The sequence below is a fragment of the Megalobrama amblycephala genome, linkage group LG13 (genome assembly GCF_018812025.1).
Source record: "Megalobrama amblycephala isolate DHTTF-2021 linkage group LG13, ASM1881202v1, whole genome shotgun sequence".
NCBI lineage: Eukaryota > Metazoa > Chordata > Actinopteri > Cypriniformes > Xenocyprididae > Megalobrama > Megalobrama amblycephala.
Genome location: NC_063056.1, coordinates 34,792,293 through 34,807,397, shown reverse-complemented (window position 1 = coordinate 34,807,397; position 15,105 = coordinate 34,792,293). Strand labels below are relative to the sequence as shown.

At 35.0% G+C, this 15,105-nt stretch overlaps 1 protein-coding gene across 1 annotated transcript; it reads right to left on the bottom strand.

The window, feature by feature from the left end:
* Positions 1-1,189: 1,189 nt before the first annotated feature.
* LOC125244030 (apolipoprotein A-I-like) lies at positions 1,190-3,036 on the bottom strand. The gene is made up of 4 exons (XM_048153946.1): positions 2,933-3,036; positions 2,730-2,784; positions 2,270-2,420; positions 1,190-2,175 (listed from the first exon to the last, which is right to left on the bottom strand). Exons 2-4 carry the CDS (start codon positions 2,767-2,769, stop codon positions 1,599-1,601), a joined length of 768 nt encoding a protein of 255 aa, XP_048009903.1. The 5' UTR covers positions 2,770-2,784; positions 2,933-3,036; the 3' UTR covers positions 1,190-1,598.
* Between the last annotated feature and the right edge of the window lie 12,069 nt (positions 3,037-15,105).

Below are 15,105 nucleotides of genomic sequence, written 5' to 3'. Positions count from 1 at the left end.
TGATTCCCCCTACTGGGTGATCCCACATGTGTATTCTTCCACAGATCGGCTTCCCTCATGGCAAGCCCATGTCTTTCCCTGGCAGAGCTGCTCTCTGCTCGGTATTGTTTTTACCCAACTAGGCTGAGTCTACCACAGAGACCTTCCATATGTAGCACTTCCCTGATTGGCCAGTCCATGTGTGTAATTTCCACATAATATCTCCTATGTGCAGGATGTGGTCTCTGCAGCATTCACTTACAGGGATATGCTTTTCCAGTGTTATGCAATCCCAGACAGCAACAGAGTGTTGGTCCAGATTCAGCCCACATCTGGTACATGTGGATTCCACACGGGCCAAATGTGGGCCGGATCTGGGCCAACAATATTTTGCTGTCTGGGATGTCTCATTGTACAGAACATCAGTGATAGACATTTTTCTGTCTAAGCCCTGTCCTTCTTCTGCCCCAGCAGGTGCGGGGGGATTTGGCAGCTTATACAGGGCATTGGAAGGGTCAGCAATAGTGCCGCTTTGGTATGGATCCCAATTCGTGAGTTCAGTTCTGACATAACATCAGATGTGACTGAAAGAAAGGGAACGTCTTGGTTATGTATGTAACCCTCGTTCTCTGAAGGAGGGTACAGAGACATTACATCTTATTGCCACAATTGCTGTACCACCACTGAAGGGCTGGAACACACTGTCTTGGCTCCTCAGCGAAAACTTAATGTGTGTCTACACTCACTCTTCCTTTATACCTGCTTTGCAGGGGAGGAATGCACAATGCAAATCTTACACACCAATGTCCATTGGCTCATTCAGTTTACACTCAAAGGTGACTGGGCTCTCAGACAAGATCCCAATTCGTCAGTTCAGTTAACGTCTCCATTTCCTTCCCATTTTTGGAAAGTTCTCAAACTTATCTAATCTTTATTATGTGTTAGAAGAAATCATTTGAGATGACCTTTATCATTTCTACACGTCCTTTGTTAAGAGTTGCTTTATTTAAATAATCCTTTTGTCACTCATACAGACTTTTAGAAATTTTGTATAAATCTGTCTGCTATATATGTATGTAGATAACAATGTGTGTAGATTCTTTGTTAAAGAAATAAGCCTAACTTTTATTTTGTCTGCAAGCATAATGAACATTAAGAATGACAGTTCAGCTATGCTGATTTACACAATTGGACATAATATTCAGAAACATTGTGGTAATAAATGGCAGGTGTTTTATTGTTGATAAATAAGACAAATTATACACTTGGCATTTATAAATTTCCAAGAAACAACACATTTTCTGTCAGAGGTAATAAAGAATTGCTAAACTGAAATAAATATACAACAGAAAGTGAGCAAAATGTATTCTGCATCTGTATAAATGAATGGTTATGGTGTAAACAACAGGATTTTAGCAAAAAACAAACAAAAAACACACCTTTCCTGTATATTAGTGTTTGGTCTATCAACTGTAAAATATAAGACCATAAAGATCTTGTTGATGCCTAATAGTATAATGTAGGTCATAGTTATGGAGATAAATGGGAATTTGGAGTCACAATGCTCATGGAAGGAAAAACAGTTCTGTTAGTGACACAGGAAGAAGTCTTTGAAGCATCTAATTTCTCTTGATGAAGGATTCGTACAGGGAGGTGAGCTGGTCCTTCAGGTCCTGTGCGTAGGGGTCCAGCTTTTCCTTCAGGTCTTCAGCGTAGGGTGTGAGACTCTGCTGGACCATCTGGGCTCTCTCTCTAATCTGGGTCTGAAGATCCTCAGCCAGAGGGCTCACGGTCTTCTGGAACTCCTGCAGACGCTGGTCAACCTTCTCCTTGATTTCAGCAGTGTAGGGCTCCAGCTGAGCCTGCAGCTCCTTCACGCTCTGCTCCAGGTTTCCTCTCAGCTCCTCACTCTTCTGGAGCAGAGTGGCCTTCAGGGTCTCAGAATCCAGGGATTCTGCATATGGAGCCATGGCCGTCCTGAGCTCCTCCACTCTCTGCTGGATCTGGCTCTTGAGCTTGTCAGCATAGGGCTCCAGCTGGTCTCTCACAGTGATCAGGTCCTGGCTCAAACGTTCCCTCAACACTTCAGCTTCCTTGGTGATTTTGGTCATCAGCTCTTCAGCCAGAGGATCCATCTGTTTCTTGAGGGTGACGGCATATTCACTGGCCATGTCAGCACTCTGGGTCAGTCTAACACTGGGAGGTGAAAAGTTAAAACGTGTATTTAAGTTAATACAGTTTGAGATTTTAGTATTTAAAACATATAGTGAGACTTCTGGACATTACTTACTTGACTTCTTGACCCAGTTGAGACTCTCTGATCATTTTCAGGGTGTCCTCTGCTGTGCGTGTGGCCTGGGCAACATAACTCCAGAATGCATCAGTCAGCTGCTCCAGCTGTGGCTTGGGCTCATCAGCATAAAAAAGGTTGGCTTGGCAACCTGAAAAAAAAATACAAATAATTCTAAGTCCACCAGACAGTTTCCAATCTGCTCAAACAGCTAAACATTGCAGTATGTGTCCTTGTTCATGTTTGCATTTTTCTGTATAATTAATTTCTCTTTTGTTTTTTCCCCCCATATTTTTGAATACTTTTTATTGCTCTTTTAGTATAGTTTTTCAACATGAAATGTAAAAATTAAAATTCAATTGAAGTCTTGACATAGGCTTTATCTAATTTTACAAAATGTGTTGATAAATAGGTAGGACATTTCAGCTTCTTGGTCACAAAAGACAACAACATGATTTACCTGTGAATGCCACAAAGGCAAGAATCAGATACAGTTTCATCTTCACAGTTTTTTGCTAAAAAAGGAGTAAAAAACAAATTAATTATTTACATTTACATGTTTAAAACATTTAATATTTATTTACACAATATATTTTACTGACACTAAAATACTATTTGCAAAAGTATTTTAGTAATTTTTATAGTCTTTTAAGCTTAAATTACCTTCAAGTCCCCCAGGTATTGCTTAGTTCAGTAAGCCTCTGTGAGTCCAGACAGTCTGAGGCTTTATATATATATATATATGTGTGTGTGTGTGTGTGTGTATGCGTGCAGTTGAATAATCTACAGAAAAAAAATCAAAGTCCAGCATCCAGTGCCATGCTGTCAGTGCCGCTCCCCCACCATCACTTCAGCCTGCTGTCACATGATGTTGTGCTTTGAACCTACTGATACTGAATCTTTTAAAAAAAAAAAAAAAAAAAAAAAAAAAAAAACCTTTCTCTAGAGTCTAGACAGAGCCATGGTGTATTCAGTGGGAATTGAACTCAATCTCTGTTGTTTGCTTTAGATAATGAGATCTTTGAAAGGTATTTTTGAATTTACAGTTTATTGGTCATTATAATTCACTGATGATCAATGATTGATTAACCTTTATTTAGTTTAATATTACAAATAAATAAGTATACTGTTATAAGCAAGTGGGCAGAAAACGCAGTTTACTTTTTTATTTCATATTTTTAATTAAGCACTATAAAGTTATGACCTTTGTGCCTCCACAGTATTTAGATTGGGACGTAAACTTTCAACTGAGGGGGCAGTTTTCTTGTACTTTATCTTTTATATCAGAAAACATGTTTTATGTAAACGTTTTTTGCAATTTACTTTTACTAGGCAAAAAAATTAAGAATAAGAATACATTTTGTTATGATAGATTCTGTAGAAAACATATGACTTGAAAAAGTGCTTTAAAAAATGTTTCTAAATAATGGGGACTGCTTATGCAAGCTTTTCCAAGTCTCAAGCCATATGATATGTTTATGTGAAAAAGACAATCACCAAAAATAATCATTTGTTATTGTAATTTTTATTTTTTATTTATTTTTTGAAGCGTCATTTTTGAGGTTTGAAAGCCACAAGAAAGAAAGTCAAATCTCATCCTGATTATAGTAGAGGATTGGAATGACATGAGGGTGAGTAAATGATGACAGAATTTTCATATTTATGTAAACTATGCCTTTAAAAAAATAGTCGTTTTGAATAAAAAATAGCAACATAGGAAACACTGGAGCATTAAATGGGGTCATACTTGTTTTGGATTACATGTGTCATTTTTCTGATTCAGATGATTTTTGTGTTATCTGAAAAGTGACTTGAGTGTGGACAGGTGATAAATAGCTCTGCTCATGGACAATGGTGCTTTTGTTGAGTAGATTTTGTTCAAAACATATATGGATTTTGAAACTAAATGCTTATTTGATGCAAAAATTCTTTAAATGCTCTTATTAATACTTAAGAGACTTGACTCCCCATATTCACTTAGATTGTATATTTTCAGTGTACATAATTTGATGTGATCATTTATGTTGAGCTTTGATTTGCAAGTGAGAGTTTTTGTTTTCACATGAATCAAGCTATAGAGTTTACCCTAAATGACTCATTCAGCATTACGTTCTGTTAAACCCCAAACCAGACACACCTCTGCCGTCATCCAGCCAGCGTGGAGGGGCAGAGTCCGCTTACAACACTTCAACTGGATATCTGATTTCCTCCACACATAAAAAAACATTTACTGTAGCCTTGGGAATTTAGAGCACAGGGGAAAAAATACATGCAATCTGTGTCACTCTCTTATAGGTATGTGCTGTTTTTGTAAAAATATTAGTGCAAACCTATTTTCATGAGGATTCAACTTGTGTTTGATTTTCCATAAAGAACTAAAAGTAAAACAAATCAGACTTTATTACAGTATGACCAACAAATACATGCAACAGATGCCTGCCTCACTAAGTTGTATGCAACTCCAAGAGCCCAAATGCGACTCAAAGACTCTTTAGTGGAGCCAATCCCTGAGCCCAGTATCTCAGATAGCAAGAGAAGGTAACCAGCCTTCTATTCCTTGCTGCCAGGTAAGTCCTGGCCTGTGCAACCTTCCTCCCTCCCTCACAGGGAAGGCAAGAATCTTAAAGGCCTCAAGAGTAAAAGCTCTGATAAAGGAGCTAGCTGTGTTCATACTCTGCATGGACAAACCCTTAGGGAGTATCTTACTAAAGGGAGTATTTCAACTATAACCTTCGATCTACTGCTACATTCAAGGAGGAGAATAAAACCTTCGCATTACAAGAGTGACACAGAATAAAAAGCCAGATCTTGCCAATGCAACTCAACCCTAGGGAAACTGCAGGGGATCTTAAGCTCTACTTAAATACCCTAGAGTCATGGGGGAGAGTGCTTCACCCTACTTGCGCAAAGATCTTCTCCAGGAACCAGGAGACTCCATGCACTTGTCTGATTATAGAGTGATACATTACAAGAAGGGAGGCCACCAGGCAAACTGCCTCTACTTGCTAGGTTCTCCAAGCATGGTTCAGCTTGAGGCTTTGCACAACACCCAGGCAACCAAATTTGCATTCTACAGAAATAATAAAGCAATACATGACTCATTCTGGACGATAGTTGGAGAATATAATTTTTATCTTTACACCAGTCCCAAACCCTAACCCTTTCCCGAATTGACCAGTAATTCACACCTAGCATCTAACAGAGACTACAATTTATCTAATCATAATCAGCTTCCATGTCCCCATTTCCATCACATTAAATACTCAATAAGCTCCCCAACAGATGGCGCTTCAATACATTATTACGTCATGACTCAGACTCTGATAGTTTTATTAAGAAAGAATGGCCATTCTTTCTGGAGATTAATCGCTCTCCAGAAATTTGACCACTACTATTATGGGAAACGGATAAAGCAGTAATTACAGGAAAGATAATATCATGCTCATATAACAAAGGAAAAGCAGCAACAACTGGAAAATAACGTAGAACAGAATTAAACACCTCACAGATATTAACTCCATCAACCCAAGTGAATAAATACAAAGTGAACTGAATTATCTTAAAACACAGATAAAACACAGTTTATTATACAACAACTTAAATACAAACAATATCAGTATTGCAACAAAATTGGTAACCCACGTAGAAAGTGACGTTCTCCACCGCAAGAAATTTTACGTTCCCAGAACATTCTCAGAACGTCCCCATTGTTGCTAAGGACGTTGTCTAGCAACATTCCCAGTACGTTCAGAGACGGTCATGATGTGGAGTTCTTTTAAGGTTTGGGGGACGTTATTTGGCGAACCTTCAGGGAACATTCAGAACGTTCTCTGAACGTTTAAGGAACTATATTTTATTTGGAAATGTTCTCAGAATGTCCCTGCTGCCCTTGTCAAAAATTTGAATTGAAAATTTTAGTTAAATTGACTAACAAAAGTGGCTATTCAAACAAAAACTAACTTTTCTTAAGTGTCTTACAAAAAACAGCTCATTACAAGTAATTCAGTGTTTCTGGATCATCACTGACTGAAGCACAGGCTTTCTCCAGCACAATGGTAACCTCACAAAACTCAGATAACAGAAACAGAACATTAAACACTAATAGATCTCTCTAGATCTCAGCATCTTCACTTATTACAAACCTCTCTGACTCATTTCTTTCATACAAATCTTCTTAATGAGGTGTTGATGTTTTATCAAAATTTATAAATGTCACCGTTATGAAGGTAAGCGCTTACTTTAGTTGGGCTCCTGACCCTTGATGTTTTAAATTTAATTTTTCTCCAGTTGTTATAACTGTGTGTTTCTAAAGTATGTTCTTTGTGGAAAAACATCTGATCAAATGGATGTGGTTGTTCATTGTTGATGATTTTATTATCATACAGTAGCTTTATTCACTGATCTCTGAATGTTGTATTTCTTTCATTTTGTCATAGTCCTATGACAATGCATAAAATCCTGTCCTGCTTTGATATTTTGAAAGTTTTTATCATTGTGCAGAAATTATTCAGACAGTATCATGTAGCTTCACACAGACATCAAGATTCTGCAAATGATCCTCAACAAAAAAAGATTTTTGTTTAGTGTCACGATTGTTGAGGTTCATACGCTGATTCATGATGTCTGTGTGAGTCTCAAAGACACTGCTCAAAACTCTGTCCGTATAACGAATTTATAAAAAATATAAAAACTATGAAAAAAACCCCCAAAAAACTAACCATTAATTAATGCAAAACTAACAGTTCATACACTCAGAGTTTAGCCTCTGGAGAGAATTAGTGAATCACAATCATTAAATAACCAAACCTATCTGACCAAACTTCCTCTTTTTTTGCTATAACAAACATGTTTTTAAAACACAGTTAAAGCAGCCAGAGAAAAACTAATGTTAAAGTATCAAGAATCAAGAGCCCATCTAAAGCAAATGCTCACCTCCATAATGGTGACTTCAAACTTTATTATTTTCTATAAAACACACATGTAGAAGGCAACATTCTCGTGACCTTGTGCAACTTTGCCTAAAAGTTCTCTAAAAATTATGAAAATTCTGAAATTTTACAGAACATTTGAGACAAAAACATCGTCTTTTGGTAATGAAAGTGCTGCAGTTCAAGGTTCCTTATGTGATTTTAGAGGGACATTCCAATTTGGTTAATTTTATGGTCACATAAGAATGTTACAGGATATTTGGGACATTTACTGAACTTTGCGACACGGTCCTTTGTTGGTCATTTAATAACGTTCCCGATTTTGGTTATTTTATGGTCGTGCGAGAACGTTACAAAGAGGGTTAGTTATCAGAATGTCCTATAGTAATTGTCCCCTAAACATTCCCTGAAGGTCCACCAAATAACGTTCCCCAAACCTTAAAAGAACTCCACATTGTGGCCGTCTCTGAACGTTCTGGGAAGGTTACTAAGTGACAGGTTACCTCACTAGAAATTTTTACGTTCCCAGAACATTCTCAGGACGTCCCCACTGTGTTAAGGACGTTGTCTAGTGACGTTCCCTGTACGTTCAGAGACGGTCACGATGTGGAGTTCTTTTAAGGTTTGGGGAACGTTAATTGGTAAACCTTCAGGGAACATTCAGGATGGTTTGGGAATGTTTAGAGGACTATTACCATAGGACATTCTGTTAACTTCCCAAACGTTCTCTTTACAATGTTATCACACAACCATAAAATAACCAAAACAGAACATTGTATGATAATACAACAATGAGCAACCACATCTATTTAATAAGACTTTTTTTTCCTCATTTTTTTGGTAACAAATGTGCGTCAGAAACGCACAGTTACAACCAAACAAAAATCTAAGGTCAAAGGTCAGGAACCCAACTAAAGCAAGCGCTTACCTCTGTAACGGTGACATTTATAAATTTTGATAAAACATCAACATCTCATTAAGAAGATTTTTGAAAGAAATGAGTGGTTTGTAATAAGTGAAGATGCTGAGATCTAGAGAGATCTGTTAGTGTTTAATGTTCTGTTTCTGTTATCTGAGATTTGTGAGGTTATCGTTGTGCTGGAGAGTAGCGCCTGTGCTTCAGTCAGTGATGATCCAAAAACACTGATGTTCTGCTGCATGTTGCTTTATTTAAAGGCTGCGGTTACTGTGTAGTTGCTGATGCAGTGATACAGCAGTTACATTAGCTCATGCATGTGCTGATGATATCTGATGATATACTGCAAGAGATTTGCATTTTAAAGAAAAGGTTTCATAATATTAATCCAGGAATTACCTGTAAAGAGCTTTTTTTTTGTAAGACATTTAAGAAAAAATTGTTTTTGTTTGAACAACCACTTTTGTAATTTAGCTAAAATTTTCAATTCAATTCAATTTTTTGACAAGGGCAGCAGGGATGTTCTGAGAACATTTCCAAATAAACTATGGTTCCCTAAACATTCAGAGAACGTCTTGAATGTTCCGCGAAGGTTCGCCAAATAACGTCCCACAAACCTTAAAAGAACTCCACATCGTGACCGTCTCTGAACGTACTGGGAACGTTACTAGACAGCGTCCTTAACACCAGTGGGGACGTTCTGATAATGTTCTGGGAACGTAAAATTTCTAGTGGGGTAATGCCAAGTGCAAAGGCAGCATGTTAAAGTGTTCAAAGTGACAAACATTCAAAAAAAAAAAAAAATGCACCTAATGGGAACAATGCCGCTTTGAAATTCAGCTACAGTGTGTTGCTATACATATATAACAACATTTACAAGTTACCCATTAAATTTATATACTTTAAACAAAGGCTATGTTAAATCATGTAAATTATATATAAATTATATGGTTGGTCATATAATTCAGAGATTCAGAAACTTCAAACTCATGTACAATCATTCTGCACTGCAAAGTCAAATAGTATTCCTTACTATAAAAACAGTTCCCATAACTAATGTAATTTGAGTAAAATTACAAAAAAAATTCAAGAATTCTCCACACAGTGCAGAATCACATGGACTGAGGATTCAACGTTATGTTTGCAGAGTGGATCTACTTTAGTGAAATAAAAGTTAACGCTATTCTTGCTGTCTATTAATGGCTTGTTTACTCAGAAAACCCAAGTTAAAATCAATTAGTTTGATGTTGATATTCCTAAAAAGTTTTTATTTATTTATTTTTTTATTTTTTTATTTTTTTTTATACTTACCATGATGGTGATTCATATTCCCTTTGGTTGGGCACTTGGAACTTGGTTGGGAAGATTTTATAATTCTCTCCATTTTGGTGCAGCCATGCATCAAGAAATCATTGTTTGTGGTTTTAAAAGAAGAGAAATAACAAAAAGATATTTTTTAAGAGATGATCTGATTTTTAACTGAGTGTTGTTTAGTTAGATGTTTAATTTTTGTATTCAGTAGTAATGTTTTAAAATGTCTGTGCTAACACTATGTTATCAACATCTTGTTAAACTTTTAATTGAGTATCTGTAACAGTAGCTTCTAGCTGACCACTTGAGTCACACACAGATCTCAACATTCAGCATGCAAACCACAACAATGGTGACAATAAAATTTTATTTAAAGTAAATTAAGTACTCTCTACAGTTCTTCTTTTAGTTACTCTCGTGTAAGTGAACTATACTAACAAAGCTTTTGTCAGTACAACATACTATTCTTCTTTCACTTTACTTGAAGAAAATGTGGAAACCGATTGCACATAGTTTTTTAAGTCTACGTAGCGTAAAATGGCAGATGAAAGCCATGTTGAGAATAATAGTATTAAAGATATTTGCAGAACACAATATAACACTGGTAGTTAAATGGAATTTCTCTTGTAATCTTACTATTAAATCTTAAGTAAGATTAGTAAATATTCTAGAGTATGTTAACTAGAATTGACATTAAACTAACTTGATATTTATTACTTAATTTACTTGGGAAGAGTTAGATTTCTTTACTTTTAATAGATTATTAACTTAACTTCAGTTTTCCCTTTAAGTTTGCGTTGCAAAAATAAGGCAATCGGTTTCCAAACTTTTTTTAAGTAAACTGAACTTGTTAGAATTTACAGTGTGCCATTAATGTCATATTATACTAAGCTGGTGCTGGCTGGCAACTTGGAGAAAACAAAACAAAAACAAAACAAACAAACAAAAAAACATAACCACAGCAACACACAATTAGCCAAATAGTTCATTTTCAGGCCAAAACAATATTTTGTTAAATAAATACAAACTCTACACATTTCAAAATTCAAAAAGTTTCCTTTTACTGCAGTTTTGGTTAAGTGTTGAATGTGTGCATTCTTGGCAACATACTATCTAAAAATGAATGAGTCTTTACTTTATAGAATGTACAGTAGAAAAGAAGACGAAAGTAACAGAATTGCTCAGGGCGGTCATTGGTCAAATGAGTCCCCTAATGCAGAACTTCAGTTGCCCCCTTGGTTGAAATCTCTTTCTGACTACTCCTCTCCTCCTTCAACAATTCCTTTCCCTTAGCCCAGACATTATTTTTTCCTCTGAGTTGTTTTGTATCCACACTGAACAAAACCATTTCAAGGAGTCCTATTTTACTGTATGTCCATGTAATGAAAAGAACTTCAACACCTGACTATGCCTCCAACTGAGATTGCAATCTGCTATTTCTGAATATTTAAATGATCTGCTACTTAAAAAAATGCTTATCAATTGTTTCAGTATTTATATTTTTCAATACTTTTGACCTGCTGTTGTTGCATAAGTAGGTTTTATACTATATTTAAAGATTAGAACATTAGGTCTTCATTTCTGACATGCTGCGTTTAAGCATTTGTAAATAAGATCAGAAAGATCCATGATTTTGAGTAAGCTTGTAATAAAAGAAAATTTAAGCATTTTAGAACTGCACTTTGTGTGAAAACGACATGAATTGTGTTAATGGTATGGTTACAACAGACGGATGTTGTGCTAATTGTGTTTAGAGTTTTGACTACAGATTGGACAAAACTATGTTAGCAGTTGAACAAGAACTGTAAATCGTGTAAATTATATATAGATAATAAGGTTGGTCATTTAATTCAGAGATTCAGAAATTCATACTCATGTTCAATCACTTCTGCTATTACAATCTTGAACAGAGATTCCTCTAGCATAACAGCTTTAGAGAGAAATAGCTAATATGAACTGTACAACATCATAATCAGGTATATCGGGAATGTTGTCATTTGTTCTTTATGAACATCAGGTAACAATTTACTTGAAGGGGTGTGCATAAGACTGACATGACACCTTCATAATCATGACATGATACATGTCATGAATATGAAGGAGGTTTTATGAATGTTTATGACAACTGTCATTAAGTGTCATTCGCTCAATTATGTCATTTTTAATGCAAAGATGACATTGTTTGAGATGTCCGAGTTATGACAACTTGACATAAACCAATACATCATAACCTGTCAGTGTCTTTGTCATGACAACTTGACATTATTTAGCTTTATGGGTTAACATTACATTAAACTGTCATGTCGTTGGTTTTGACATTGGCTGTCATGAGGCCATTATAATAGTGTCATAAATATGTATCTTGAGCTCAAGTACAGTGGTACAAATTGAACTTGTCATTAAAATGTCATTAAGTGACAATACTCTGACAAATAATTTTATAACAGCGTCATGACTATTTTTCATTTCATGTTTTTTTTTGTGTTTTTTTGTGTTTTGTTTTTTTTAAGTTTCCTCCAACAGAAGGTCAGATAATAGACAATTTCACATTTTGTAAAAAAGATGACACTGTTATAAAATAATGGTAACACTTTATTTTAGGGTCTTTTAACTAGTTGCTTATTACTATTAGCATTCATATGGCTAAAATATTGGCTATTTATTAGTACTTATAAAGCACATATTAAAGCCTTATTCTGCATGATCTTATTCTACATTCTTAATCCTACCCAATACCTAAACCTAACAATTAACTATAATAAGCAGTAAATTAAGAGTTTATTGAGGGAAAAGTCATAGTTAATCATTTATATATGTGTTCCCTATACTGAAGTGTTACCAAAATAATGTAATGTAATGTTAACCCATAAAACTAAGTAGTTTTTTTAAGTTTGATAATTAATCTGCTATGTCATGTTTATGACAGGTTATGATGTTTTGCTAATGTCAAGTTGTCATGACAAAGACACTGACAGGTTATGATGTGTTGGTTTATGTCAAGTTGTCGTAACAAAGACATCTCAAACAATGTCATCTTTGCATTAAAAATGACATAATTGAGCGAATGACATTTAATGAGAGTTGTCATAAACATGCATAAAACCTCCTTCATATTCATGACACGTGTCATGTCAAGATTATGAAGGTGTCATGTCAGTCTTATGCACACCCCTTCAAGTAAAGTGTTACCGAACATCATTTACCCTTGTTCCTGCATGCGAGAAATGGTGAACAGATGCTGGTTTATGTGTAATTTCAGAAACAAAAACTTCAGGATGGTTTTATTCCATTTGTGATGGTTTTAAAAGATGTTATCAAGATTGCTTCACTGAGTTGAAGTGGATTTAAATAGTTTTATTCCGATTCATAGTTTATGTAGAATCTAGAGCAAAAGAGGAATTAAGCATTTACTCCTCAGTCAATAATATAACTATTCTGTAGTTAAGGGCAAACTGATAGTTGGTAGTTTACAATTAGATAATCGGTAATTTTCACCAGTAAGGACGGCAGTTAATTTTCTACTATTTTTTACTTCAGAGTTGGCCAGGGTCTTCCAAAATCTTTTTAAAAATATGATATATTTATTTATATATATATTTATTATTTACAGTTTTTTACAATCGCTAGGACCCATTTCTCAATACTTGAGTCACTTTTTCAAGAGTCTTCAACAGAAATCTACAGTACAGTCCAAAAGTTTGGAACCACTAAGATTTTTAATGTTTTTAAAAGAAGTTTCGTCTGCTCACCAAGGCTACATTTATTTAATTAAAAATCCAGTAAAAACAGTAATACTGTGAAATATTATTACAATTTAAAATAACTGTTTTCTATTTGAATATATTTCACAAAGTAATTTATTCCTGTGATGGCAAAGCTGAATTTTCAGCATCATTACTCCAGTCTTCAGTGTCACATGATCCTTCAGAAATCATTCTAATATGCTGATCTGCTGCTCAAGAAACATTTAATGTGTACAATTGTACAAAATATTTGTGTACAATATTTTTTTCAGGATTATTTGATGAATAGAAAGTTCAAAAGAACAGTGTTTATCTGAAATCTAATCTTTTGTAACATTATAAATGTATTTACTGCCACTTTTGATTGATTTACAGTTTTTTTCAATTGCTAACAAGCATTTAGCAATACTTAAAGTACTTTTTCTAAACTCTTAACACAGCAACACACAAACATCACATAGTTAGCCAAATAGTTAATTTTCTGCCCAAAACCATATTTTGTTATATAAACACAAAGTCATCATTTCAAAACGCTAAAAACCTTTTTCAACATATACCATCCATCCATCAAAATACAGCAAACCTGATTCAAAATTGAGTCGTTCTGTCAAAACATAGCACTAGTTTTCTATCCAACATGAACAAATAGTCAATCAAAGTGCAATGACCGTCAAAATACTAACAGTTGATGGCATTATGAAAACTGCATTTACTTGTCATGTTTCAGTTCTACCTGCAGAAAATATGAAATCCATTGTTTTTATAATTCAGTTTCCTTTTACTACAGTAATAGTATAATGCATGTAAGCCATTCTACATTTTTGGTTGAGTGTTGAATGTGTGCATTCTTGGCAACAGAAGTGAGTCATTATTTTATAGAATGTGCAGTAGAAAAAGAGAAGAAGAAGAAAGTAACAGAACTGCTCAGGGCAACTACTGGTCAGATGAGTCCCCTACGCAGAACTTCAGTTGGACCCTTGGTTGAAATCTCTTTCTGGGGTTGGGTGTGTGATGGTGCCCATAGAGGGTGGGATGGTGTCCCCTTGGTAGCTAGTGCCCTACGCAGACCACATATTCTGCATATATGGAACAGTGGTAGTGGAATTGTTGTAGTAAAAGCTTTACATGAAGCTTGTACTGAAATGAAAACATGAAATTGCTGCCATTGATCAACAACAAATCCAACATACATGGCCTTTAGTTACTGTTGAAGCTTTTTTTCTGCCACAGAATAAAAAAAAGTATAAAAGGTAATTGTGACTTTTTATCTCACAATTCTATTTATTTATTTATTTATTTATTTATTTATTTATTTTGCAATTGTGAGTTTACATATTACAATTCTGACTTTTTTCCCTCAGAATTGTGATATAAAAACTATAGGAATTGAGTTTAAAAAGTCAGAATTGTGAGATAAAAAGACATAATTACCTTTTTTATTTTGTATTCATGGCAGAAATAAGCTTTCATAGGTTCCACATGTAAGTGAAAAAACACAGAGATGCACAGTCCAGCATTCTTCCTCCTCTCCTACACCTCTTCTTCTCCCTTGTCCTGATCCAACTTCTCCTTTCCTCCTTCATCTATTCCTCTCCCTCACCCAGATATTATTTTCTCTCTGCTCCTCTGTTGTTCTTCATCCACACTGAACAAATCCGATTCAAAGAGTCCTATTTTACTGTGTGTCCATGTAATGGAAAGAAGTTCATCCCCTGACTGTGCCTCCAACTGAGATTGGAAACTATTTCTCAATATTTCAGTGATCTGCTAATTAAAAATGCTTATCATTTGTTTCAGTATTTGTTTTATATTTTTCCCAGTACTTTTCCAGTACTGCTGTTGTTGCAAAAGTATAGATTTTATCCTATATTTAAAGATTGGAACATTGGGTCTTCATTTCTGACTTGCTGTGTTTAAGCATTTGCAAATAAGATGAGA